The sequence below is a fragment of the Styela clava genome, chromosome 9 (genome assembly GCF_964204865.1).
Source record: "Styela clava chromosome 9, kaStyClav1.hap1.2, whole genome shotgun sequence".
In the NCBI taxonomy this organism is placed as follows: Eukaryota; Metazoa; Chordata; class Ascidiacea; order Stolidobranchia; family Styelidae; genus Styela; species Styela clava.
This window is the reverse complement of record NC_135258.1, coordinates 7,732,707-7,759,790: the sequence shown is the minus strand read 5'-3', so window position 1 is coordinate 7,759,790 and position 27,084 is coordinate 7,732,707. Positions and strand designations below refer to the sequence as shown.

The 27,084-nt window shown below is 36.0% G+C and overlaps 4 protein-coding genes across 4 annotated transcripts; 3 read left to right on the top strand and 1 right to left on the bottom strand.

The window, feature by feature from the left end:
* Window positions 1–206: 206 nt before the first annotated feature.
* On the top strand, window positions 207–6,872 carry LOC120338795 (aldo-keto reductase family 1 member B7-like). The gene is made up of 8 exons (XM_039406747.2): window positions 207–1,256; window positions 2,040–2,207; window positions 2,564–2,680; window positions 3,022–3,102; window positions 3,554–3,777; window positions 5,270–5,435; window positions 5,555–5,637; window positions 6,281–6,872. Exons 1-8 carry the CDS (start codon window positions 1,188–1,190, stop codon window positions 6,333–6,335), a joined length of 963 nt encoding a protein of 320 aa, XP_039262681.2. The 5' UTR covers window positions 207–1,187; the 3' UTR covers window positions 6,336–6,872.
* A 1,279-nt stretch (window positions 6,873–8,151) lies between these two features.
* On the top strand, window positions 8,152–14,421 carry LOC120338796 (aldo-keto reductase family 1 member B7-like). The gene is made up of 8 exons (XM_078116334.1): window positions 8,152–8,290; window positions 9,765–9,932; window positions 10,508–10,624; window positions 11,407–11,487; window positions 12,203–12,426; window positions 12,980–13,145; window positions 13,246–13,328; window positions 13,962–14,421. The coding sequence occupies exons 1-8, from the start codon at window positions 8,222–8,224 to the stop codon at window positions 14,014–14,016; spliced, it is 963 nt and encodes a 320-aa protein (XP_077972460.1). The 5' UTR covers window positions 8,152–8,221; the 3' UTR covers window positions 14,017–14,421.
* Window positions 14,422–16,673: 2,252 nt separating this feature from the next.
* LOC144427317 (aldo-keto reductase family 1 member B7-like) lies at window positions 16,674–21,175 on the top strand. The gene is made up of 8 exons (XM_078116335.1): window positions 16,674–16,816; window positions 17,151–17,318; window positions 17,854–17,970; window positions 18,077–18,157; window positions 18,624–18,847; window positions 19,901–20,066; window positions 20,174–20,256; window positions 20,864–21,175. The coding sequence occupies exons 1-8, from the start codon at window positions 16,754–16,756 to the stop codon at window positions 20,916–20,918; spliced, it is 957 nt and encodes a 318-aa protein (XP_077972461.1). The 5' UTR covers window positions 16,674–16,753; the 3' UTR covers window positions 20,919–21,175.
* Window positions 21,176–25,972: 4,797 nt separating this feature from the next.
* Window positions 25,973–27,084, bottom strand: LOC144427131 (uncharacterized). Its single transcript, XM_078115832.1, has one exon. It carries the CDS (start codon window positions 26,955–26,957, stop codon window positions 26,211–26,213), a length of 747 nt encoding a protein of 248 aa, XP_077971958.1. The 5' UTR covers window positions 26,958–27,084; the 3' UTR covers window positions 25,973–26,210.

Here is a 27,084-nt window from a genome sequence, read left to right as displayed (position 1 = left end):
TACACCTAATATAATCGTGGCACGAACCTTCACAAGTTGACGATTTCAGGAAATTTTTTTTTGTCATACGTGATGCAGCAGAACATGATGTCTATTATTCGCGCATGATTAATCACTGATTCCAAACACAAATACCCTTATATTTTAATCGTTATTATATTATTACTCATTATAATATTAATAGGAAAATAATTAATAGGTACAAGATAATTAAAAAAGGTAATACGTCTAGGCGATTCAGGCATTTATTTCGAAGCATTGCATTAATAAAATCACTGTAGTTACATCTCAACTGTACTCTGTTTACCAACAAAAATTAGTATGCTCTCTTATTCTTGTAATGAAACAAGCTTGCTAGTTTCGCTCATAGCTTCATATACGTCGCATCGTGATGTGGCATTTTCAATCCAACTTTATTGTGCTGTACAATGTAACGCCCTAGTGTAAGTGCATGAAGTACATAAATTCAGTCTTGCATGTCTAGTTATGTGCAGCATAAGGTAGTTTATGTTCAGGGATGACTACATATTTCCATCATCGTATCACTTGTAGCAAACAGAGCAATGTGAAACTAAACACAATTGTAAAAGTTATGCGTCAGCATATTTCAGGCTGTTCGCTTGTAATCTATAGTACCATCATGGGCTGGCGTACATTTTGTATATATACGTATGTAAAAAGACAACAATGACTCTAAAATGAAAGATAGATAAATACGAGATAGAGTTCTTTTAAACCATTATCGGAAAAACTATCGAATGGCAGGTATGCATTAGATCGTCAATATCAGAGATAATAACACCAGCAGTAGAAAAGCTAGATAGGTTGCATGAAGGATACCTCAAAGGAATGAAAATATAGATGCATCGCTAACAGTGAATGAGAGGTAACGAATTGCTGTTTGATTTCGATGTAAATTACAGAAAGCAATTAAATCTATTTTTTCTTTTTATTAAACGCTTATTAATAAATATTTTCCAATCGCCCTGTGCGAAAGGTTCAGTTGGTAAACGAGCGAAGGAATATACACATGCAGTATATTTCTTAGTTGAGTGATGTTTTCCCAGAATGTGACTCCTTCATGTTAGTTTAATATATCATGCATGAGCATGATCGTTTATTGCCGTTTACAGCCAAATATATAATTCATTTGTAAGTTTGCATTAATACACCGTTAAAAGAAAAAAATGGCGGGAGACTTTATAACATTAAATACGGGATACAAGATGCCAACCATGACGATGGGATATTGGTGTGTAAGTATAAGGTTTGCCGTATTCATTTTTTATATTCAGGAAATTTTCTAATTATTATGAAAAGAAAATCGCCACACCATCACATAAAATCCAAATAAACGTGCTAAAGGAATGTGGAAGAATCTATAATTTTCTCATGAAGTATTCGTATAGATATCAATCACACGCACACGAGATTTGATCCAACTCGACTAGACGAAGCAAATTTAAATTTAATTAAATAAAATTCGAGATCTTAGTCAAGAAATAAATATACTTTGACAGACACAATTGTAAATTGCAATATTTTTGCAAATTTCATATCCAATGAAACGCATGCTGTTCACATTGCCTTACTTATACTCAAAAATTCAATTGTTATATCACCAGGGGTACACCACCAGCAAGGTTGTTTTTTGGCCGGGGGCCAGAAATATGCCCATCTAGACTGGCGGGCAATGTAAGTGTGACGTAAAAGTTACATTTTGTGAATATTTACAGTATTACAAAAGCAAAACAGGAAAGCAATACGTTCCATACAGAAACTAAATTTACTAACTACTAAAACATCAAAATTTGTTTTTAGTTTGGTTGTGGCAGCATCAGGCGGGCCAGATTGAATTAGCCAACGAGCCCGATTTGAACCGCGTTCCGTAGTTTGCCAATGTATGATGTTATATCACCGTTCGCTGACTTGTCATTGCTACAAAATAAAAAGAGAAGCTGATGTTCCGGTGCACATTAGGATAAAAGTTGAAATCATTTATATATACTTATGATATAATACTTTACATCTCGTGACAGGTATCACCAAAAGATGCCCGAACCACTACACGTGCTGCTATCGAATGTGGATACCGTCATATAGACAGTGCTTGGATGTATGTGAACGAGAAAGAGATCGGAGATTCTTTGCAGGAATTATATAAAGAGGGAAAAGTGAAGCGGGAAGAAATGTTTATAACAAGCAAAGTATTCAAATTAATTCGTTTTTTAGAAATTTGTTTGGCGATATCCAAAAAAAAAGAATAAGTCATTTTTTCCTAAAATCAGTGGTGGGATTCAGCTTGTTAGCGCGAAACGTGTTCTTGACCCATGAGATACCATGTTCCCCCCAAAAAAAGACAGGATCTTATTTAATTTTTCTTTCGAAAAATAACGTTATGGCTTATTTTGAAAGAATGTCTTTATTTTCATTTATTAAAAACAAAATTTCACAGTAAAGAATCAGGAGATTTCCGAATAAAATGAACGAATAAAATGAAAAATGTTGAAAGTTGCGTGTTGCGAGGTATTATTATAATTTCATCTTTCAACCATTTAAACAGCTGTGGGCACAATTCAACAACCCAAAAGATGTGAGAAAGGGCTTTATGGAAAGCTTAAACAACTTGCAAACCGAATACTTGGATTTATTCTTGATTCACCTCCCATGTGCTTTGCCGGTAAGTTCTAGATAGAATACATATGGAATGATAGAAGAACAATAATAATATTAATAATATTGAACTAAATATATGAACGCACGTATTGGGGGGTCACCGGATTCGCAGTTTTATTGAGCACTACGTGAGTTCCATGACTGTAATAATGTAAATGATGCATCCTCATGTTTGGTAAATTTCATTTTTGTGCATAGTTCAAGAAGTTTTTATCTACATTCTGCAATTATTCGATTTAAATTCGGAATACAAGCTTGGAGTCATTTTTGGAATTATCGTACACATTGGCTCGGAAACCGAGAGTGGTGTAAATATTTCTATAATTCATCATTTTATATATAAAGAAAACAGATGATACCATTCCACAAGACGAGAACGGAACTTATCTTCACGACACTGAAGTTCATTACGCGGATACCTGGAAGGTATGATATCTTTAAATGGAAAAGGATTGTCTCCCATTCGTTGATTAATTTTCTATATAATTCGGCGCCAAGTAAAATTTCGACTTACCTATATTTTACCTAACCTATACAGCTGATCGATACGCTCTCTTATGTATTAAATTATGTATATACATTGGATATCAAAAAAGTTGGCTGATAGTGTTTCTGACAAGGTAGGTTTTCATCTCGCTGGCGATAAATAAGAAAGAATAACAATTTGGTCGTTGTGATTTCGAATTTAACTGCATCCTCCGTTGATGAAATTTTTCAAGCACAGCCCCGGTACAACAACGACACAATATTGTTTCTTGATAAATTTCGAATTGAGTTGTGTTCGCCAATGTGGCGTATTCTAGCAATTTTCGTACCGTGCGATACCATGGATAAAATAAAGATTGGCTTTAGTAATTTCGCCTTTTTCTCCGTCCAGGAGGTCGAGAAGTTACAAAAGGAAGGTTTGGTTCGAAGCATCGGGATTTCTAATTTTAACGAATACCAGATAAACCGAATATTGGAAGATTGCTCGATTAAACCGGCTGTTCATCAGATTGAATCTCAGCCGTACTTAGCTGATGTGAAGCATATAGAATTCTGTAAAAGAAATGGAATTGCCGTGATGACATACGCAGTGCTGGGCTCCAAAACAAGATTTTGGTGAGAGACTTTAGTGAATTATTTTAATGGCGTACAATACTCTACAACAGACTTTCTCACACTTTGTTCTGCGGAACATTGCTGTTCCGCGAGCTTCTTCGGAGTGATCCACGGTGTTGCGCTCGATTCTATGTAGCCTGGTTACTTCTCACGTACATTAAGAGATTGGAGACTTCAAAAACGCGTCCCAATAAACCAGTCCTGACCCCAAACTTATATCGGGTAATTGTTACAACTAGTCCGTGCTTTCAACAATTAAAGTCTGTAAACAGCGGTTAAAGTGCCTCCAGTGCTGCCCCAATATAATTCAACTTGAAATCGGTGAATATCTTAGTGTGTTTTAAAGATATATTGCTGAATAGCACTCTAGCACACGCTTTTAAAAAGCCATGAGTGAAGCTTTAGGGTTTAATGGTTGACAAAATTTTTTTTTTTTTAAATACCCATGTAAAACGGAATGGGGTTTGGGCTGGAAGAGAGTAACAATCAACAGATGCCTCAAATGAAATATCGAACATGAATCAGGAACGAAACGAAACGTTCGGAACTGCACGTGAAACGTAAAACCGGGTATGAGAAACGGAAAGGTTTCCTGCCAAAATAATAGATAAAACTGAATAGCTTATATGACACAAATAATCAAATACAATAGCATTGCCATTTTACATGCAATAACAATTCACAGCAATTAGCAGATAACCAAATGTCACAATTATGTACAGATTAAATCACATAGGATAAAATAGCACTCAAAATACTAAAATACAGAAAAAATCATACAAGTTAAAACAATATTTACATAGCAAATGTTTAGGAACTCCAGGCAACTCAATTCAACAAATTATAATCCAAAGTAAGTACATTAAATTACAACCCCATTCCTAACCCCTAATTTTAAACCCAATTAATAACTTCAATCCAAATCGTTTATCTTAACCGCAAATAGTAAACCCAATACGAAACACGGTAAGCAACTCCAAGTGCAATAGATTACATTGGATACAAGGCAGAAGTAGCCATCTCATCGAAGCAGCGTGTTAATCATTTAGCATTCCCGGGATTAATCGAGAAACAGGTCTATATCGCAATTTTGCTGAGTCGATACGTTTGCAACGTCCGCGTTACAAACGTCATTGAAATATAAACAAGTAGTGATTCTCGCAAACACACGAGACAGGGGTCGAAATTGAGACTGCATTCTCGGCCGTACTTCGGCGTCTCTGTGTTGTAAATTTGTCTCCCAACTGACGACACTGACAGGCATTTCTATCTAAACAGGCGGACAGGTCTCGCGCCAGTCTGGAAAGCGTGGCTATTTCGCTAACCGTCGGTGTCATTTTTTTAATTCTCAAGTTTGCAGAAAATTTTTTATTGTACCATATAGTAGTTTTGTTCAAATAAATTTAAATCAGAACAAAATAACTCATAAAATGCATGACGATAAAATACTTGAGTACGTTTATGGAAAGAAAACGTTATATTTTTATTCCAGGGCTACCGACAAAGACCCGGTTGTTCTTGAAGATCCAGTTTTGAAATCAATTGCAGAAAAGCGAGGGAAATCTGCCGCTCAAATAGCTATAAGATTTCAAATACAAAGAGGAGTAGCGGCAATCGCAAAAAGTGTGCAACCCGAGCGAATAAAAAGCAATTTTCAAGTAAGCTATACATGAGCGTTCTGATTAGTAAAATATACCCCAAACCAATGGACCGCACCTAATGTTCCCTCATACAATGTCATCATCATCATCATCATCACCTTTTTTTGAATAACCAGGTTTACGACTTCAAATTGACCAAAGATGAAATGGAGCTGATTTACGGTTTGGACAAAAAATGGAGAGCGTTTGACATGGCATGGTGGGAACATTTACTGATGTATTTTTGTTAAATCATTAAAGGAGCAGCTTCTAATTATTATTCCATTTGGACACGGAGTGGCCATGTGGATTGTTCCACTAAATCGTTGTTGATGTTCTGGGGACTTATTTTATAGGAAAATAAATTTTCTTCGTAACAAATGTTCCAATCGATTTCCAATTTTTATCACTAAAAGCTGGGGGTTGTCGCCAGTGGACTGTTTTTTTTTGTTATTAGTTTTGGAATATCTTTGAATTTTATGTTCTACGAGATCCGACAGTTCAACAAAAATTTACTGTTTTATTTCAATTCCTTTATTTCATTCACACTGTTTTAGTCCGCTAAGCGTGACTGTATACGCCAAGGTTATCGTTGGTTTTGAGTTTACAATTAAGGTGTTCAGCCACATGTCCATGTGAGTCGCAAAAGCTACCTGTGCTGCGGTTAGTTATTGGACTCTCTTGCCCATATATTTAATCATTGCTCTATTGACTTATTTACTTGAACTCATTTCACGCCTGAAGCTTATTTATTCTCGATTTCATTTCAACCGATTGTCATTTATAGCTAAGCATGGAACATGGTTATAAATTAAAATTATCAGATAAACGTATTGCACAAATGATACTGTTTTTTTCTTCAGGTTTCTCAGAGGTCACAAATACTGGGCACACCAAGAAAATTATTCTGAAGATTAAAATGAACTATTTTTACGATTCCCGTCTATTTAATTAATGATGAATAGTTAATTGCAATCACTTTCGATGTAATGGGAAATTACTAAATTGTCTAATTGATAATATAATGCGAACTAAGCCTTTTGCTTTCGCATTTGAATAATATACAGTTGCAACAAACAATATTTTACTCCAATTTCACCAATATTTGAATTACATGTTTTTATATCGATTTTCTTTAAATATTGAGCCAGTTAGTAGGCATCATTTTTACATGATGCAATTATTAGTTTTACGCAGCTGTTAACTCCTTCTTTTGACCGAAATAATTATATAAAAAACTAAGGTATTATTAATTTAATCATGGAATTGAGAATAATGATGTGAATCTTGTGATATTTTTGCTTAATTTTTTCACATAATTGTAAGAACACAAGATTGCAGTTTTTGCTTATAGCTTCATCTACGTGGCATCGTGGTGTGTTATTTTGATGACTTTATTATGATGCATGTGTATTAATGTATAATAGTATATTGAAAATAAATATTAACAGAACACAAAAAAAATGATTTTGACTGCTTGGAAACGAAATGACTATTTAGAAATAATGAACAGTCATTTTACAGATCAGATTTCGCTTTATCTAACTAGATAGCTTCATAAATTGCGGTAACGTACAGTTTGAAATTGTGAATTGTGTTATTCAGTCATATTGATCAAAGCAGTTTATGATGCGAAATGAACAGATCTGTTGTGGCGGAGATTAATAACTTTATCCAAAGTGTAAGAGAAAGCGAAAAAAGGTATATATGCATAAAGGTATATAGCTTTACATAATAAAAAGTGGAATATTATGTCCTAGTTAAAAAAAAAGTGAAGTTATGTTGAGTTCATATATTATACATTTGTAATCTCAATTGATATGCTCACATTGAATTTTATTTTTATTGAATCGAAAAAAAAGCTTTTGCTCGCGTGTACACCGAGAAGAGAATTCCTTCATTGACAATATATTCCTAAATGATCTCAACCGATTTACAGTCAAATAATAGTAAATAACCGGCTATTTGATTGTAGCGTAACAACATGTTGGTTTTGAGTGTCTGTGCTTTTGCGGTCAGACACCAAGAGTCAACATATTAGCTCTCACAATGTAACGCTTCAGTATAAGCGCATAAAGTACATAAATTCAGTCTTGCCTGTCTAGTTATGAAATGATCTGAGAAAGCGCGCAAGAATGTGTAGTTCAAGGTAGTTTGAGTTCAAGAAAGACCTACATATTTCCATCACCATTTGTGGTCTACAAAGCAATGTGTAATTAACCTCAATTGTGAATGTTATGCGTCAGCACATTTCAGGCTGTTCGCTTGTAATCTATAGTACCATCATGGACCAGCGTGCATTTTGTATATACTTTCGAGTATGTAAAAAGACAACACATTGACTATAAAATCCAAGATAGCCGAATACGAGATCGACATGCAGTTCTGCATTGAAACTTCGATATCAGAGTTGTAATACCAACAGTAGCGAAGCTAGATAGGTAGTATGAAGGATTATTCTAAGCTAAGGAATAAAAATATAAATGCATCGCTAACTGAGTGAATAAGAGGTACCGACCAATCATGAATTGCTGTTTGACTTCGATCTAACTTATGTATAAAAATATATGTTCCTTTTTATTCAGCGCTTATAAATAAATAATTTCAAATCACCCTGTGCAAAAGGTCTCAGTTGGTGGAAGCGCGAAGATACATAGATATCTCTGAGTTGAGTGTTGTGTACCCACAATGTGAGTCTTTTATGTTAGTTCAATATGACATACATGAGCATGGTCGTTTATTGTCGTTTACAGCCAAATATATACCTCATTTGTAAATTTGCTGTTATACGCCGTTAGAAAAAAATGGGAGAGGACTTTATAACATTGAATACGGGATACAAGATGCCAACCATGGCGATGGGATATTGGTGTGTAAGTACAAGGTTTGACATATTTATTTCTTTTATTTATGAAATCTCCTAATTCTTGCGGAGGGACATCGCCACACCACCTAATAAAGCTGAAGGAATGTGCCAGAATCTTTTATTTTCTTATAAAGCAGGGGTGTGCGTACTGCGGGATAAATGCGACCCACAAGGAAAAATTGTGCGACCCGCGAAACGATTTTTTAATTTAGTTTAATCTGGTTTGTGCGAGTAATTCCAATCCAGTTGCGTTATAAAAGTCTAAATGCAGGGGGTATATTCGCTTGGCTAACACAGACAGCGCCCGAACTCGTAATAGAACTAAAATAAGGAAAATTGGAATCAATTTATTGTCCAACCCCTTAACTGGTTATGTTCAAACACACACTACGAGAGTACCCAGTTCTGACCAAAACTCTACTCACCAGGGTTGCCAGACCCCAGCGATCAAAAAAAGTCAAATTAAGACATAAAAAGCCAACAATATTACTAAATACAAAAACCCCATGATTTGTCAGATTTTAAGCCCTTGGCAACGTACTGATGATGATGTAGAGCCATCAGTTCATTCAGTGAGGCACGCAAATAGAAAGTAAAGTTCCTATAGAACTGTAGAACGGAAAATAAATATCAAGCGGGCAGCATTATTTTACCATTCAATATATACAATACCGGGTGCCGCTTCAGTCTGTCAGTATGTAATATACCTACAATATGTTTCTACTTAAACTTGTGCTACACCTTAAAAAATTCTCCCTATATCGTACTTTACTATTGAAAATTTTTTCACTTTTAAAATTTATAAACCATCAATTTTATTAAAAAATTATCTAACCCCCTGCCGCTCACAGGTGAACCATTGATATCTAATTCAGTAATTTTAGCGTAGTTAATCACATCGTTACTGCATTTGCAATTGCAGAATTAAACTAAAGCTGAAAGCTCACATAAACCATATCAGGCATAATGAAAATGAAGTGAAATTAAGTAGCTAAGTACAGATAATAGGCTATTGTTCAGTTGTTACACACTAAATATTGTATTTCATATGATTTTAATAATAGACACTAGAATAGACTTGAAAAAGCCAAAAAAAACGCCAAAAAGCCAAACGGAAATTCTGACGCCAAACGCGTTTGAAAAAAGCGCAAAATGGCAAATTTGGCGTTAAAAAAGCCAATATGGCAACCCTGCTACTCACTCCACACTAAATTAAACTGTTTCTGAAATAAACCGTTAAGTCATTTGATTTAAAACTCAACGTCGGAAACACGAGTAGAAAAGTGACAAATAGTCGACAAAGCTAGAAAAACAAACTAATGTTTAAAACCACGCTTAGAAACGCTTCAATTGTTTACCGTTCGCTGATTTGTAATTGTTACGGTAATAAAAAGGAAGTCGATGCTTTGGTATTCATGAAAATAAAAGTCGAAATCATTTTATATATACCTATAATATAAGAATTTTACATCTCGTGACAGGTGTCGCCAGATGATGCCCGAACTTCTACACGCACAGCAATCGAATGTGGATACCGGCATATAGACAGTGCTTGGATGTATGGGAATGAGAAAGAGATCGGAGATACTTTGCAAGAATTATATAAAAAGAGAAAAGTGAAAAGAGAAGAGATATTTATAACAACCAAAGTATTCAAATTAATTTTTGATTAATGAATTCGTTTTTTATTATTTGGTTTTAAGAATTTGTATCGTCGATATCCAAAAAATAAGGTTACTATCGTAGTGTGTGTACAAGGTTAGGGTTAGGCGATAATTTCATCCCGATTTTCCTTATTTTTGTTCTATTACGAGTTCGGGGACTGTCTGTGTTAGTAAAGTAAATATACCCCTGCTCTTAGGTTTCAGTCCCTTTACACAACTTGATGTAAAGTAGGCGAACACAATTAGTTACTTCCATATTGGTACACACAATTCTAAAGTGCCGAAGATAAGAACAAGGCAAATCCAGCTTGCTCCCGTATAACTGTGCGATCCTGTTCTTGGAATCTAGTGACAGTTAGCGCCCAGCATGGTATTCGAATTTTTCTGAAATGTGAGAACATGTTGTTGATGAGTTTGATAAAAAGAGAACGGGCTGTTAAAATTTTGAATGCAACAGCGGCTCAAATCTCAACTGAATCGTCTTTATTGCCTAAAAATAAAGATCAAAATTTGCGTGTTGCGAGGTATTAATATAATTCATCTTTTAACCATTTAAACAGCTGTGGGCACAATTCAACAACCCAAAAGATGTGAGAAAGGGCTTTATGGAAAGTTTGAACAAATTGCAAACCGACTACTTGGATTTATATTTGATTCACCTCCCATGTGCTTTGCCGGTAAGTTCTAGATAGAAATATATATTGAATGATAGAAAAATAACTCACAAATATATGGACGCAAAGGCGGTATTGTCACCAGATTCGCAGTTTGTACAGTGGCGTATCTAGGGTATGGCAGACATGGCCAATTGGTATAAAGTTTGGTAATCCCATAGTATGTGTACCAGGTTAGGGTTAGGCCATAATTTTATTCCCTTATTTTAGTTCTATTACGAGTTTGGGGACTGTCTGTGTTAGCCAAGTGAATATACCCCCTACCCATGGATTTCAATCCCTTTTCACAACTTGATGTAAAATAGGCGAACGAAATTAGTTACCTCCTTCTTGGTAGAGATACTTTTGGAGCGCCAAAAGTTTCAATCGTGAATTGTTTCTACAAAACAATTTCAAAACGGAAATAATTTGAACTCTTTTTTTTTCTTAAATAATAACGTAGAAGTATCTTAATTTAATTTACAACAGTCGTTAAATATAGTCACTAAACGATTAAGCGGCGCATTTTCAAACTTTACCATGGGCCCCATTTTACGTAGATAAGCCACTGACTACGCGAGTTGCATAAGTATAATAATGTCGATGATGCATTATTTTGTTTGCATCATATTTTGTATGTAATTTGCGAAATTTTTAATCTACGATTCTGCAATTACTCGATTTAAATTCGGAATACAAGCTTGTAGTCATTTTGGAATTATCGTACACATTGGCTCGGAAACCTGGAGCTGAATTATTTGTTAAAATCTCCCAATAATGCACCCCAATTGTTTCCTTTTATAAAGAAAGCAGCTGATCCATTTCCACAAGACGAGAACGGAACTTACCTTCACGATAATGAAGTTCATTACGCGGATACCTGGAAGGTATGTGATCTTAAAATTTCGACTGCCATTCGTTGAATAATTGTCGACCGGTAATGAAACATCGTAACTTTTATAATAAACATAATTCGGTGTCGAGTAAAATACTGACTTACCAATATCTTCAGTCTCTACAGCTGATGTTGATGATAGTTATTCAAGCACAACACCGGTCGGTACAATGCGCCTTATTGGTTTTTTGATAAAATTTCGAACGAATCGATTTGTGTTCGTCAATGTGGCGTATTTTCAGGCTTGTCCATGGGAATGGGATTCCCATGGGAAACGTCCTATGGGATGGGATGGGACAGCACAGCCACAGCACACATTTGTATTTCCCATGGGTCACGTGGGACACGAAAACCGTATGATTTTCGAGGTAATGATGGTGAAACATTTCGTTATGGATTTCGTGCCCATATATCTGAGCATAACTCTCTTGCTAGTTATAAAGAGCAAAATATATTCAGCATCAACAATATAGTTAGTGAAGGGGCTGATGGACACGTGTATAATAGTTATGAATATGAATTTAGCAAATTCCATGAGTTTTGTTGTTTTGCATGTCTCTTCGTACATGTAGTTATGGGATGGGATGGGAATGAGACAGAAATATATGTCCCATGGACAAGCCTGGTATTTTAGCGCTTTTCGTATCGTGCGATACGATGGATAAAATAAAGATTTATTTATGAGTAATATCGCCTTTTTTTTCCAGGAGGTCGAGAAGTTACAAAAGGAAGGTTTAGTTCGAAGCATCGGGATTTCTAATTTCAACGAATACCAGATAAACCGAATATTGAAAGATTGCTCGATTAAACCTGCTGTTCATCAAATTGAATCCCATCCGTACTTAGCTGATGTGAAACATATAGAATTCTGTAAAAGGAATGGAATTGCTGTCGTGGCATACGCAGTGCTTGGTTCCAAAACAAGATTTTGGTGATATATTTCAGTACAATACTACTGGCGTACAATACAATTAAAGCAAATAGTCAATACTAACTAAATCGCTAATCACTTGATACACGACTTAGGTAAGAAGTGTTCGTTTTGTAACCATAGTTGAGTACACAAAGTCGAAGAGTTAGTGTTTACATGTGGACGAAGGGGTGTACGGTTTCAGACTTGCTCAAATGATATTACGGCTAATGTTGTTTGAGACATAGGAATTATGTCTGTCTGTCTGTCTGTCTGTCTGTCTGTCTGTCTGTTAGATACACGCAATATCTCACGAAAGCGAGGTTGAATCTGCTCCAAATTTTGCATGTGCATTTATCATATCTCGGACCAGAAGCCTATTGATTTTGGATGAATTATGTCATATAAATAGCGAGGTATTGTTTAATTACTGATGTGCACGCGGTGTCGCTATTGAGTCAGAGTACACGCCGCTAGATCAATAAGTCGGCGGTCTCTGATCGCTATCTCGTTGATTATTATTGATAAAACACTCTAGTACTTTAATCAAAATAAACCTATATTTTTATTTCAGGGCTGCCGACAAAGACCCGGTTGTTCTTGAGGATCCCGTGTTAAAATCAATTGCAGAAAAACGAGGAAAATCTGTCGCTCAAATAGCAATAAGATTTCAAACACAAAGAGGAGTAGGAGCTGTTGCAAAAAGTGTGAATCCCGAACGAATTAAAAGCAATTTTCAAGTGAGCTTTACACAAGCGTTCTGATTTGTAAAATATATTTTTCAACCTCCTGATTTTTTCTTACATTGTAATTATCAACATCACTTTTTTGAATATCCAGGTTTACGACTTCAAACTGACCGAAGATGAAATGAAGCTGATTTACGGTTTGGACAAAAATTGGAGGGCGTTCGATATGGCATGGTGGGAACATTTACGGATATTTTTTAGTTAAATCATCACAGTTGAGGCTCCTAATTTTTTTCTCTCTCACTGTTCATTGGACACGAAGTGACCATTGGATTGTTTTGCTAAATCAGTGATGTTGGAAGCGACTTTTTTATTAAAAAAAATAAGTTTGCTTCGTAACAAATGGGTCGATTGATTTCGTATTTTTATCACTTAAAGCTTGAAGTATAGGTCGTCAGTTGGCTATTGATTTTTATGATTATTTTTTCAATATCACCCAAGTTCTATGAGATCCGATATTTTAACAAACTTTTGCTGTTTTATTTCAAACCATGGGAGGGAACAGTGCTTTTGGTCCATTAAGCGCGATTGTATAAGCCACGGCTGTCGGTGATTTTGATTTTTTGATTAAGGTGCTCAGCCACATGTCTGTGTGAGTCGCGAGGGCTACCTGTACTGTGGTACAGTTATTGACTCTCGTACTCATATTTTCAATATTTGCTCTCTTGACGTATTTACTTGGACACCTGAAGTTTATTTAGATCTAGTCTCAATTTCATTTCAACCGACTGTTATTTTTATCAAAGCATGAATAGGAATATAAATTAAGTAAACGTATTGCTCATATGATGCGTTTTTGTGTTTCAGGTTTCTTGGCGGCCACAAATATTGGGCACATCAATCAAATTATTCTGAAGATTAAATGAGCCACATATACGACTCCCGTCTATTTAATTAATGACGAATAAATATGAATTTAAATGCAATAACTTTCAATGCAATGGGAAATTTACTAAATTCTCTAATTGATAATATACCGTGAACAAAGCCTTTTTCTTCTGCATTTAAATAATTTACAGTTGCAATAACAAGCAATATTTTAAGCCAATTTCACGAAAATTTAAATTCAGCATTTCTTATATCAGTTTTCTTCAAATATTGAGCCAGTGAGTAGGCATTATTTTTATATGATGCAACTGTTTTCGCAGCCATTGACTCCACATTTTCAATTTCCGTTTTACAAGTTTGGTCAGCTTAAATATATATAAAAAATATATATACATTTAAATAATTCAAACATGATTTGAAAATATAATGCTTTGATATGGTTCTGGTGAATTTACATGTCATCGCAAACGAAGTGAACCAATGGATGTTTTGTATTATGTTGTTTGTGTGCAAAATCGCTTTTCTATTCAACTACTGGACCAATTTTCAGTGATTAAAGTTTCCTGTTGCCGCTAGAAAGCTATTACATTTGGAATCAATGAGATTTGTTTTTCACTTCGAAGCTTTGTGTGATGTCGTCATCAAATTTAAAAAGTGCGTGCCGTGCTTGCATCTCAGTGATCCGGTGGTCAGGCAACGGGTACAGGGAAAGACGTGCTACTACTGCGTTTTAGCTTTTGTTCCTACGTAGGTGATCATTGCTCTCTCGTTTTGATCTATATTCACGTTAAAAAAAAAATTGTATTTGCTGAAGCGCTCAAAGATTGAGGGCATAAGAAACGGTATCTTTTTAGCAACGAATCAAATTTATTACGCTCCATGTAAAATGAGGATGCGGTGACCGACATCACTTAGATTGAGTAGCAATATACTGCATTAATGCTTCCAAAAGCAACACGCCAATATAATTTACGTCACAATACGCCAATATAAGAACAACGTCACAACATTGAAAACCAGGTATACATACATACCATAATTTTTAGGCCTTGTATTGTACCGGGTACTCAAAATCAAACCGGAGTATCACACAAGTGGCGTTTTTGCGCTAAGCCTAACAAATAGTAATATAAGTACGGAATTAATGACAAACTTGAGATCTCTTGCAGAAAGCCCCGCCTAATAAAACACCCCTGCCACTGCTCTAAATAGAAATTAGTAATTATCCAGTTGCAATACAATTCAATCACTTTGAACGTGGCGACCGCAATCTGCATCACTCAAAACGTGGTCAAATCTCACATTTTTGCATTAGTGGCGTTTTTTTCTTCTATAAACATACATTCTGCAAACTTTCTATGATAACTACCATATGCATAAGTACGACAACACTTATTTGTTGAGTTCCGGATGCTGTCAAATTATGACAGAATCATGAAGGGAGATATAATCATGAATGTGTCGCAATCGCCCAGTATTACAGCATTTTACAACAGTCCGTTATTCAGTCCGTGCGGGTTTTTTTTTTTTGAATAAGTACAGTATGTACTGTTTGTTTCTAATAATTGGAATAGGTAAAAAAATGTGGAGGTTGTCAAACATGGTTTCAAGAACGACAATAATGTAATCATGAAATACGGAAACAAAATGACATTCGGCCGAAATTGTAACGATGATAAATGTCTATTCCACCATCCATGCATGGTTATATGAGATCGGCAGAAGTTTTTACATATGATTGAATCTGCTATACAATTTGTTGTATTCAAAGGGCAGAATTCTTTAGGATTACTAATATTAAATTTATTTTATTGTATATCTAATTATTTTTCATAATTGTATATCTAGAATTCTTCATTTCGAATATGTTAATAGTGCAAAAGACCACTGGTGTTATCAGTGCCATAAACCAGATTAACAACAAAAACATATATGTGATCAAGCGCTAGCCTTGTTTAATGTTTTTTTTGCGTAATCAATCTAACGTCCGCGTATTTGAATTTCGCCACCTCGAGCAGATTTACAATAATCACCAAAATTGATTCTTGCAATATCTTAGTATGCATGATAACCGGTATTTGCATTGAAACAAAATCCACATAAAAAATGAAGGGTCGCGCGAACATATCTATCAAATAATAGATAAGCCCCAATTCTCAAAGCTTAACTTTCATTTCTATTTAATATTATATCTATTAAAATGTTTGTAACATTGTACATTTGAACGATGCGTTTTGCTATTAATTCTTTTCTTATGCCAATTTGGCACCAGGCGACTTTATTCCAATTTTATATTTGGCAATCAAATAGGAATAAATTGCTTTTGTGCAAATTTTCTCGCATGGCTACTTTCGGTGGATAATTTCATTGCCAAAAAGATAATAGCGCGTACTTGGCATTGACGAAAACATTACAGTTTCTTTAGTATTGATTAGGAGGAGCCGTGCTTACTTGTCATGAAAATACGCAGTGTTTATTGTAAAATCGAGACACTGGTAATAAGATGAAATTTTTAGAGAAGGTCGACTAACTATTTTTACGATACGTTTTTATTTCTTTTGTGTTTTAGGTTGATATATATATATTATATTTCTACACAACTTACGCCTTCAAAAAACTTTTGAAAAATAATTCTTTGTACAAGTATATAGCTGTCACGAAGGTGTATAGTAGTATAGAAAAAGTAAACATTAAACCGAGAGTCCGGACTAAGTTTGAAAAGTTGAAGAACAAATAATATTTGACAGCAAAGCTTGGTTTCGTTGTTTGTCATGTACGAACTAACATTAAACTCGGGACACCAGATGCCAGCTTTGATAATGGGATTCTCGGCTGTAAGTATAGATAGATATTGGAATACCAGACTTGCAAACACTTATGAAGTGTCTAAAAAGTTCTTGATGGTCGAACGAGACTCATTTACTTTTAAGAAAATATATTAAATATTTTTAACCGAGATAGGATTTACATATTCATCTCGGAGAGACGAAAGCCGATAAAACGGCTAAATCATAGGGCGAACCAGAGCCTCTCGTCTTGATACCAGCCATATCGGATATGCCATTAATAAGCCAGGTATTTGATTGACCAATTACTCGAGTTTTTTCATTACCTTACATAAGCGACCGTAAATGAGATATACGGATTGCCAGTTCATTGTTTTGGCAGGTATCGTCTGAAAAAGTCGATACTACAATCAGCACTGCAATCGAATGTGGATATCGGCATATAGACAGTGCTTGGATGTATGGAAATGAGAAAGAGATCGGAGATACTTTGCAACAATTATATAAAGAGGGGAAAGTAAAAAGAGAAGAGATGTTTCTAACAAGCAAGGTACTAGGCTGATTTCTTCGTATTTGTTTTCGTTTTTTTTAACTTGTCCATTGATGGGACCAGCGGGTCCGCGAACCTGTTCTTGGGATATCTGGATTATTAGGACGGTGCACTGTTTTACGACAGTGCATCGCAGCCGACGAATTGTGTCGTATTTAGCATTTTGAAAGTTATCTATCAGATTAATGCAAAGCGTTTCATGTTAGTGACATACGTACGTTTTGTGAATGAGGAAATCTACTGTTGATGATTTCGATACAAAAGAAAACCTGTTTTCATAATTTTGAATCTAATTGCTGTCGGTATCGTTTTAACTATAACGCTATTTTGTAATTGAATTTAGTTATCTTTGCTTGTGTACAAGCAACTAATCTTCAAAAAGCGGATAGCACTAATGTCAGGAATAAAATTGCTATCGCACGACACGACTGGATCGCGTAAATTCCCTCACCCATCCAACGAAACATAAACATCCACAAATTTACAAATACAAATTTTGCACTGTGTATTTACGTAATATATTGCATTTTTGCAGCTGTGGGCACAATTCAATGACCCAAAAGATGTGAGAAAGGGCTTTATGGAAAGCCTAAACAAATTACAAACCGAATACTTGGATTTATTCCTGATTCACATCCCATGTGCTTTGCCGGTAAGTTTTAGATAGAAATACATATTGAATCGTGAGGAATTGTGGAGTCGTGAAATTATCTGTTAAATCCCTCCATAATTGACTCTAATTTATTCTTTTTATAAAGAAAACAGCAGATCCATTTCCACAAGACGAAAACGGAACTTATCTCCATGACAATGAAGTTCATTACGCGGATACCTGGAAAGTATGTGACCTTGAAATTGAAACAGGATTGTCTCCCATTCGTAGAATAATTGTCGACCATTGATGAAACATTGCAAATTTTCTAATTAAAAAAGCCGGTGTCGGGTAAGATCGTGACTTACCCATATCTTCAGTCTCCACAGCTAATGGATACGCTCTCTTTTTTATTGGAATAAATTCTATCTGATATAAATAAACTAAAAAAAACATTGCCTTATAGTGTTCCTGACAAGGGAGTTTCTCATCTCATTGGCGATAAGTAGGTAAGAAAAAATAACTACTTGGTCGTTGCAATGTCGGATTTACCTAACTGTTGATAAAAATTATTCAAGCACAACACCGGTACCATATTTGTTTCTCGATAAAATATCGAACGAATCGAGTTGTGTTCGTCAATGTGGCGTATTCTATACGATGGATCAAATAAAGATTTATTTATCAGTGATTTTTCTCTTTTCTCTGTTCAGGAGGTCGAGAAGTTACAAAAGGAAGGTTTAGTTCGAAGCATCGGGATTTCTAATTTCAACGAATACCAGATAAACCGAATATTGAAAGATTGCTCTATTAAACCTGCTGTTCATCAGATTGAATCTCATCCTTACTTAGCTGATGTGAAACATATAGAATTCTGCAAAAGAAATGGAATTGCTGTGGTTGCATACGCAGCGCTGGGTTCCAAAACAAGATTTTGGTGAGAGATTTTTGTAGTTCCGCGAGCTTCTTTGGAGTGTTCCGCAGGACAGTGGCGAAATGGCGACCAAATTGGTCGTCGTACCACGGCGCCTCTGGGTCGTAAATTTGTTTCCCAACTGGCTACAGACAGGCCTTGCTATGAACTTTCCGCGAACATCGACTTCCTTGTTTTCTTCGTGACATTGGCCAATCAGCAAGCTGCAAAAAGTGACGTATCAACGCATTCGCTCAGACACTTTTCTTGTTCAGACCTATTTTCAAGCGTCGTCGTAAACATTATCTCGTTTTCGCGTTTTTGAATTCTATTTGTTAGTTTTCAGTTGTGTCTCGGATATTTAAATATTTATCAAATATTTCAATGATCACTTTGTCTTCTTAAGAGTGTCAGTTTAATTGCAGTATTAGAAAATTATTGTAGACATAGCTGTGATAGACTAGGCTAAAATTCTTTACCGGTACGTTTAAAAACAGATGGTTAATTAAACGCTATAAATCATGATGATGATTTGAAACAAATATCCCATTTTACAGGCGCCAATAGCGAAACCCTGCTAAAATAAGCACCGAAAAGTTTGCAATGGTAAAGTATAAGAATAATTTTACGGGAGTCAAAGGTCCATCTAAACAGGCGGACAGGCCTCGTGCTAGTCTAGGAAGCATGGCATTTTTGTCAACCGTTCAATATCGTTAATCGTCGGCGTAATTTTTTAAATGCAAAGTTTACATGAATTTTCTTAATTGTACCATAGGCTAAAGTTTTTGGAAATCACTCTTCTCAATGGGTTGCTGGCATGACTTACGTTAAGAAAAGTTCGTGTGGAAACACTAGTTAGGTACACAAAGTCAAAAAATTAATGGTGATTACATGTGGACGGCTGCAGGATTTCAGACGTGCTCAAACAAATGCTATTTATTGATATGTTGTTTAATGGGTAGTAGTTTTGCATAAACAAATTTCAAAAAGTAATGCGCAAAATACCTCAATAAATTGATGATGACAAAAAAAACTCTCGTACTTTTATCGAAGGAAAACTTTATATTTTTATTTCAGGGCTACCGACCAAGACCCAGTTGTTCTTGAAGATCCAGTTTTGAAATCAATTACAGAAAAACGAGGGAAATCTGTCGCTCAAATAGCAATAAGATTCCAAATACAAAGAGGAGTAGGAGCTGTTGCAAAAAGCGTGGACCCTGAGCGAATAAAAAGCAATTTTCAAGTGAGCTTTACACAGGCGTTCTGATTAGTAAAATATATTTCCCTTCCTTCAACCTCCTGATTTTTTCTTACATTGCAGTTATCAACAACACCTTTTTGAATATCCAGGTTTACGACTTCAAAATAACCGAAGATGAAATGAAGCTGATTTACGGTTTGGACAAAAATTGGAGGGCGTTCGATATGGCATGGTGGGAACATTTACTGATATTTTTAGTTAAATCATCAAAGTTGAGGCTTCTAATTTTGTTGGCTTCTGTGATGTTGGAAGCGACTTATTTATTGGAAAAAATAGATTTTCTTCGTAACAAATGGGTCGATCGATTTCGTATTTTTATCACTTAAGGTTGAGGTAGGTATAAGTCGTCAGTTGTCTATTGATTTTTATGATTATTTTTTCAATATCACCCAAGTACTACGAGATCCGATATTTAAACAAACTTTTGCTGTTTTATTTCAATTCGTGGGAAGGAACACTGTTTAGCGCCCTAAACGCGATTGCATACGCCACGACTGTCGTTGGTTTTGATGTTGTTTGTGATGTTTTGATGTCAGCCGCATGACTTTGTGAGTGGCAAATGCAACCTGTACAGCGGTTAGTTGTTGGATCTTCGTGCCCATATATTTGATCATTACTGTCCTGACTTATTTATTTAAACCAATTTCAGACCTGGAGTTTAATAAACATTTATTTTCGATCCATTTTCAATTTAGTTTTAACCGACTGTTATTTTTAGCAAGGCATGGAGTATAGATATAAATTAGATGTATTCCTTACATGATGCGCTCTTTTTTCAGGTTTCTTGGCGGCCACAGATACTGGGCACATCAATCAAATTATTCTGAAGATTAAAATCAACTATTTTTACGACTCCCGTCTATTTAATTTATGACGAATAAATATTCATTCAATTACAATCACATTCAATGCAAAATTTACTAAATTGTTCAAGTGATAATATACTGTAAACAAAGCCTTTTTTTCTTTATTTAAATAATTTACAGTTGCAATAACAAACAATACTTTAATTTTACGCCGATTTTACGAATATTTTAATTCAGTGTTTCTTATATCAATTTTCTTTAAATATTGAGCCAGTGAGTAGGCATCATTTTTATATGATGCAACTGTTTTCGCAGCCATTGACTCCATATTTTCAATTTCCGTTTTACAGCTTTGGTCTGCATAAATATATAAGAAAAACTAAGATATGAATAATTCAAACAACTATGATTTAAAAATGAAATGCTTCGATATGTTTCTGATGAATTTATATGTCATCGCACACGAAGTGAACCAATGGTTGTTTTGTATTATGTTGTTTGCATGCAAAATCGCTTTTCTATTTAACTACTGGACCAATTTTCAGTGATTAAAGCTTCTTGTTGCCGCTAGAAAGCTATTATATTTGGAATCAATTAGATCAATTTTTTACTTCGAAGCTTTGTGTGATGTCGTCATCAAATTTAAAAAATTCGTGCCGAGCTTGCATGTCAGTGATCTGATGGGCAGGCTACCGGTAATGTAAAAGATATGTCACTACGGCTTTCGTTTCCATGTATTCGATCATTGCTCTCTTGTTTTAATCTATATTCACGTTGATAAAAGAAACCGAATTTGCTGAGAATTCGATTCGAGGCTTTACTAGATCAGAGAACGGTATCTTTATAGTAACGAATCAAATTTATCATACTCCGTGTAAAATAATGACGCGGTGACCAAAATTGAGTAGCAATATAGGTAGGGTTACCATATTTTTGCTTGACTTCAAAGCGGGACGCCTCTAAAGACACGACCCCTTAGCTGTGATCCTGTAACTTTACATTGTCCGATTTTACTACTAAGGCCTACATTTAAAGCCATCTTTATTGGCAATATTATCATCGAGAATTCATGCGCATATTCTCTGTCTAAATATCGGGTTCAGTTCTAAAAATAGAAAGGAATAGACGCTAACGATACAAATGATCCAAATTTGGATTTTTTAAGTACAGCAAAACGAATAAAGAATAATGAAATAGTCTGCCGTTTTCAAGCATTAAGGATTTACTTATTCGCGCAAACATGCTTTTGTGTAGATAACACCTTCAAAAAGACGTTGTTCAATGTTACATTCACGTGAACATCCGAACAGGACCAATTATAATTAATTTTATATGTGATACGTTCGATAACAATGTTAGCGGGAAGCAACGAAACAAACAAAATAACGCATTCACCATTAGTAAGTAGGCTAGCGTCGCGCTACACAGCAACAACATTAACGAGAACATATTTGTGTATTATGCTGGATAGCTGAGCGCCAAAGCGGGACTTTTGGCTGACTTCTCGGGACGGCGGGACAAGACGCTAAAAAGCGGGACGTATGGTAAGCCTAAATATAGGCCACTGTATCTGGTTTCCAATGGACGGTAGCTTTATAGTAACGAATCAACTTTATCATACTCCGTGTAAAATAATGATGCGGTGACCAAAATTGAGTAGCAATATAGGCCACTGTATCTGGTTTCCAATGGCAACACACCAATATACTTTGTATACAATGATAACAATGTATACATTTATACCCGATTTTTTTAGGCCTCGTTTTGTAACGGGTACTTAAAACCAAACTGGAATATCACACAAATGACGTTTTTGCGCTAGACCCAACAAATAGTAAAACTAGATAGCGATCGGAGACCACCGACTTATCGATCTTTCACATGTTCAATATTTTACTCGACAATTTTGACGGAGTACGATTTCACATGTGTTATTCTTGCAAATTGTGTTTTACTGGTTGGCCATATTCTGAATGATTTATCCTGCTGAGACACACAGCGGTGTTTCGCCAAAGATATTAAACTATGTGGTTAGTTAATTGATTGTTATAAACACTGATGATCCAAATGATCCAAATAATACGTGTCCACAATATCAACAACAATGCCGTCATTTGTACAATTTCTATTAAAATACATGTGATCAAGCAGAGACCCATCATCTGTGGTCGCGCGATTGGTTGGAATATATTGTCGGAAACCAAGCTCAATAAATTTTTCCTTGATAGAAGATCGATTATGGAAAATATTATCAACAAAATATCCCGAGATGAATGTTGGATCTCCTTGTGAAATGAAGGTCATTAATTCGGAGAATATATATGTTAAGAAATTCCAACTGCAGAAAACTCGGTGGTCTGTAAATTCACAACAAAAAAAATTCTTTATTTGTGGAAGTTTTCAGTCGAATCATTTTATGCTCAAGCACGTTCGAGGATGTTTTTATTTCAACTGGATTCAGCTTTCGCGAAGCACAGACTAATAATCCGTGCTTTCCACCATGATTTTGTTCACTGGGTACGTCTTCTCTAAAGGAAACGTGGTCCAATTTGTTGGTGAATTTGTTGTGACGTCCGATCGAATATGTTTCTGTGAAACAGCAAATATCAGCATGACGAAAAATTTCACTTCATGTATGAGAAACTAAATCGTCCATCTTCTTTAAAAAGTACCTTATGTTTAAATGACCTACCGTTAACCAAATTGATTTATTTAAATATGTCAATCCGGGTGGACGTTGGTGTGTCATAGTCATTGCACGCATGTTTTTCATCACTTCAGAACACTCAGAACTACATCTGATAGTACATGGAACAAAATCAGTCAGATACAAATTTTCCAACTTTCTGACCCGGGACAAAGTGACATAAACCTGCCCATAAAACAGCCAAACTTCTTTCCCTTTGTGTTGACGACAATCTTATTGGACACGTCAGTGTACATACCGATCGTTTCAATATTATGTTGTTGTTCTTGTTAGTATTATTCTTCTTAAATTTTGCCACATTAGATTATGACGAGGCGCCGGATTATTAACTTGGGAAATGTCGTATCGTAATCTGACGGATGCTCCATGTCAGAGCAATCAAGTTCTTCATATCTGACATTGATACATACAAAAACTCTACAGGCATCCGCGTGTTCAAGCATATATTTTAATAATAGTTCACGTCGTATTTCGACTGGGGTTTGCAACGATATGCCAAGACGTAGCCTACTAAGTCAGGGGTTCCCAAACTTTATTGGCCTCGGGCCAAAATTAGAATCGGAAAGACGTTCGCGGGTCGGCATCAAACGTACAATTTCCATCTGATGGAACATTTTTTACTTTCCTTCCCTGTGTTTGTGCTGTGTTCCATAAATTGCGACTCAAAACGCTACCCGTAGATGTCGGCAAATACGAAACATTTGTGGGTGATGAGTTTGTTGAACTACGTTTTTTCTCGCTATCAGAGAAATGGCAAGAAGGACACGTTGTTTGAATATCTGGTGCTACGGAATATTTTTGACTGATTCATTAGAATTTAACTGCACGTCATCGTTGCCGTCGATAAACATAGAATTCCACAATTCCTCATCATTTTTTGAAGCATGTTCAATATAATTGTGCACATATCAATTTATAAATTAGCACATAATCATACATGTAATGCGATGTGTAGGACAATTTACGTTTTAATTAACTTCAATGGAATCAACTGACATTCAGACGGCAACCGAGGAAATTGATCACATACGACGTGTAACTTAGAGGAAACATTGAATGCGGGCCAGTGAATTCCTCGTTGCTTGCCTCGAGGAAATCCAAAAATTTTCATCAAAGGGATTTGCTGTGAAATCAAACAAAGTTCTAGCACATTCAGGTATTTTAAAGCTGCTGGTTGGTCCGCTATCGTCATATTATGACGATTTAGATTGGCAAGGTATCTTCCCATTCTTTAACGATGTGTGACATATTCTGCGAATATACACGCTTCCATCTGGTGACTTAATTTCGTACGATAGAACACATTCAATTATTTTCATGTTTACTTTTTTTGTAAGCAGTGTTATTGAGTTTCACTGAACTAACTTTGTACTGTAAACGGTGGCATGGAGTGCAGGGAAAATCTGCGCCACTGGAAATACGGTGATGAAATTTCTGAATGTGTATAATTTGTGTTATTTTCTCCATGTTGACGATTCCGTGTCCGTGGCGGGTTTTTTTATTCGATTTAGACGAGCAGTTTTTTTCCTGTATAGTTTCCTTGTTCGAATCCCGGCTGTCCATTTTTTGTCTTGTTGGAGGCGGACAGATTTTTCATGAGGCGTTTCGCGCGCACGAACCTCGGCTGTCCGTTTTTTTACTTTTTCGAAACGGCCAAATCTTTCCGGAGTGGTTTCCCGCGCACAAAACTCGACTCTCCGTTTTTTTTTTACTTTTTGGAGACGGCCAGATCTTTTCGGAGCCGTTTCGCGCGCACGAACCTCGGCAGTTCGTTTTTTGTCTTGTTCGCGACAATAATTTTTTTTCGGTTATGGTCTCCCATTTTCGCACCTCCGGCATGTGTTTTTTAGTCTTTATCAAGTCGACATAAGGTCTCCATCTCAGTTTCTTTTCGATGCTTTTGCCGCGATTTGTTTGCAATACCGGATAGAATTTCCCTCTTTTTAACCTCTAATCTTTTTATATCCATCTTGGGCATCGCGTTATATCAAAATTTGTAGGAAACAATAGCCCACCCCACGTCGTCGTCGAAATACTACTCGAGGAAATACTGTTATGAAGAATTCTGCAAATCCGAACTAGTTTTCAGCCAATAGCCTATTTACCACCAAAAATGGCTAATGCCGACTATCCTATATTTGTGTCAAAAACAACGGCGCTAACCGGGGTTGCGGCAGCTATTCAATCACAGCCCAGCCAAATTTTGGTGAAGAATTCTGCAACCCCGAACCTGATTGTTTCGATTTGGTTTCAGCCAATAAATAGCCTATTTGCCACCGAAAATGGCGAACGTCGACTATTGTAGTGAAACCATTCGAGGAAAACTCATTTAGACTGTTTTCTAGGCTTTTATTAACTTAAAGATTACTACTATACTAAAACAAGAAAAAGAACAAGTTACAAGATGTAGCAATCCTGACGCACGCTAACCAAATAAAACCTTCGTATAGCCACGAGACTATTAACGATAGTGCCACGTTGGCCACATTAGGTGGCGCTAATTCAATTTCATCACAATCACCCCACCCAGAAAGATCATGTATATATATATATAACAGAATATAAAGTATGCACGAAAATTACAAAATGAAAATAGCACTTCGTAGAATAAAGCTAAGAGATTCTATCTCCGTACCAATCCGGGCTCTTACGTATTCTACCAGAGGGACGAAGTTGAGGGCTTTCAGTATCTTCTACGGGAGTTTCCGAATTTTCATCCGAAGTAGAATTTAATTCATCCTGAGCTTCTGGCAAATCAGCGTCATTCAAATCATTTGGAGTCTCGGTTGGTTTAGCTTTAGATTGGTCGGGACATGGCGCCAAGTCTTTCACAGAAACTGTAGTTTGTCTTCCATCTGAGTGGCGTACCAGTGCATATTTAGAATTGGCATCCAATAGATCCACCACGTCGCAGAGAGGTTCGGTCTTTGTCCGAACGAATTTTCGAAGCAACACACTACCCCTTGAAAGTAGCCAATCGGGGAGCGATTGGCCCAGCATCGATCGTCGTTGAAAACCAAACAACCGTTCATGTGGAGTCGAGTTAGTAGACGCACATAATAAAGATCTTACGTTATGCAAGGCATCAGGTAAGACAATTTCCCAGGCACCCTCTGGTAATTTTTGAGAAGCCAAAAGTAGCTTTATAGTCTTCCATAACGTTTGATTGATCCTTTCACACTGAGCATTTCCTGTTGGATGGTACGGAGTGGAATTGCTGTTAGCAACGCCCCTTCTTGCAAGAAACTCCGTAACATCTCTTGATAAGAATGACCGGCCTCTATCGCTATGTACGTATTCAGGTAATCCCACCAGTGAAAATAAGGAAGAAAGGCACTGTATCACAGTTGTAGAAGTCATATCTTTACAAGGATAGGCGAATGGAAACGACTGTATTCGTCAACAATTATCAGAATATACTGCTTTTTACCGCAAACGGGACCCTTGAAATCAATGCTGATTCGTTCCAGCGGACGAGTTGCTCTAA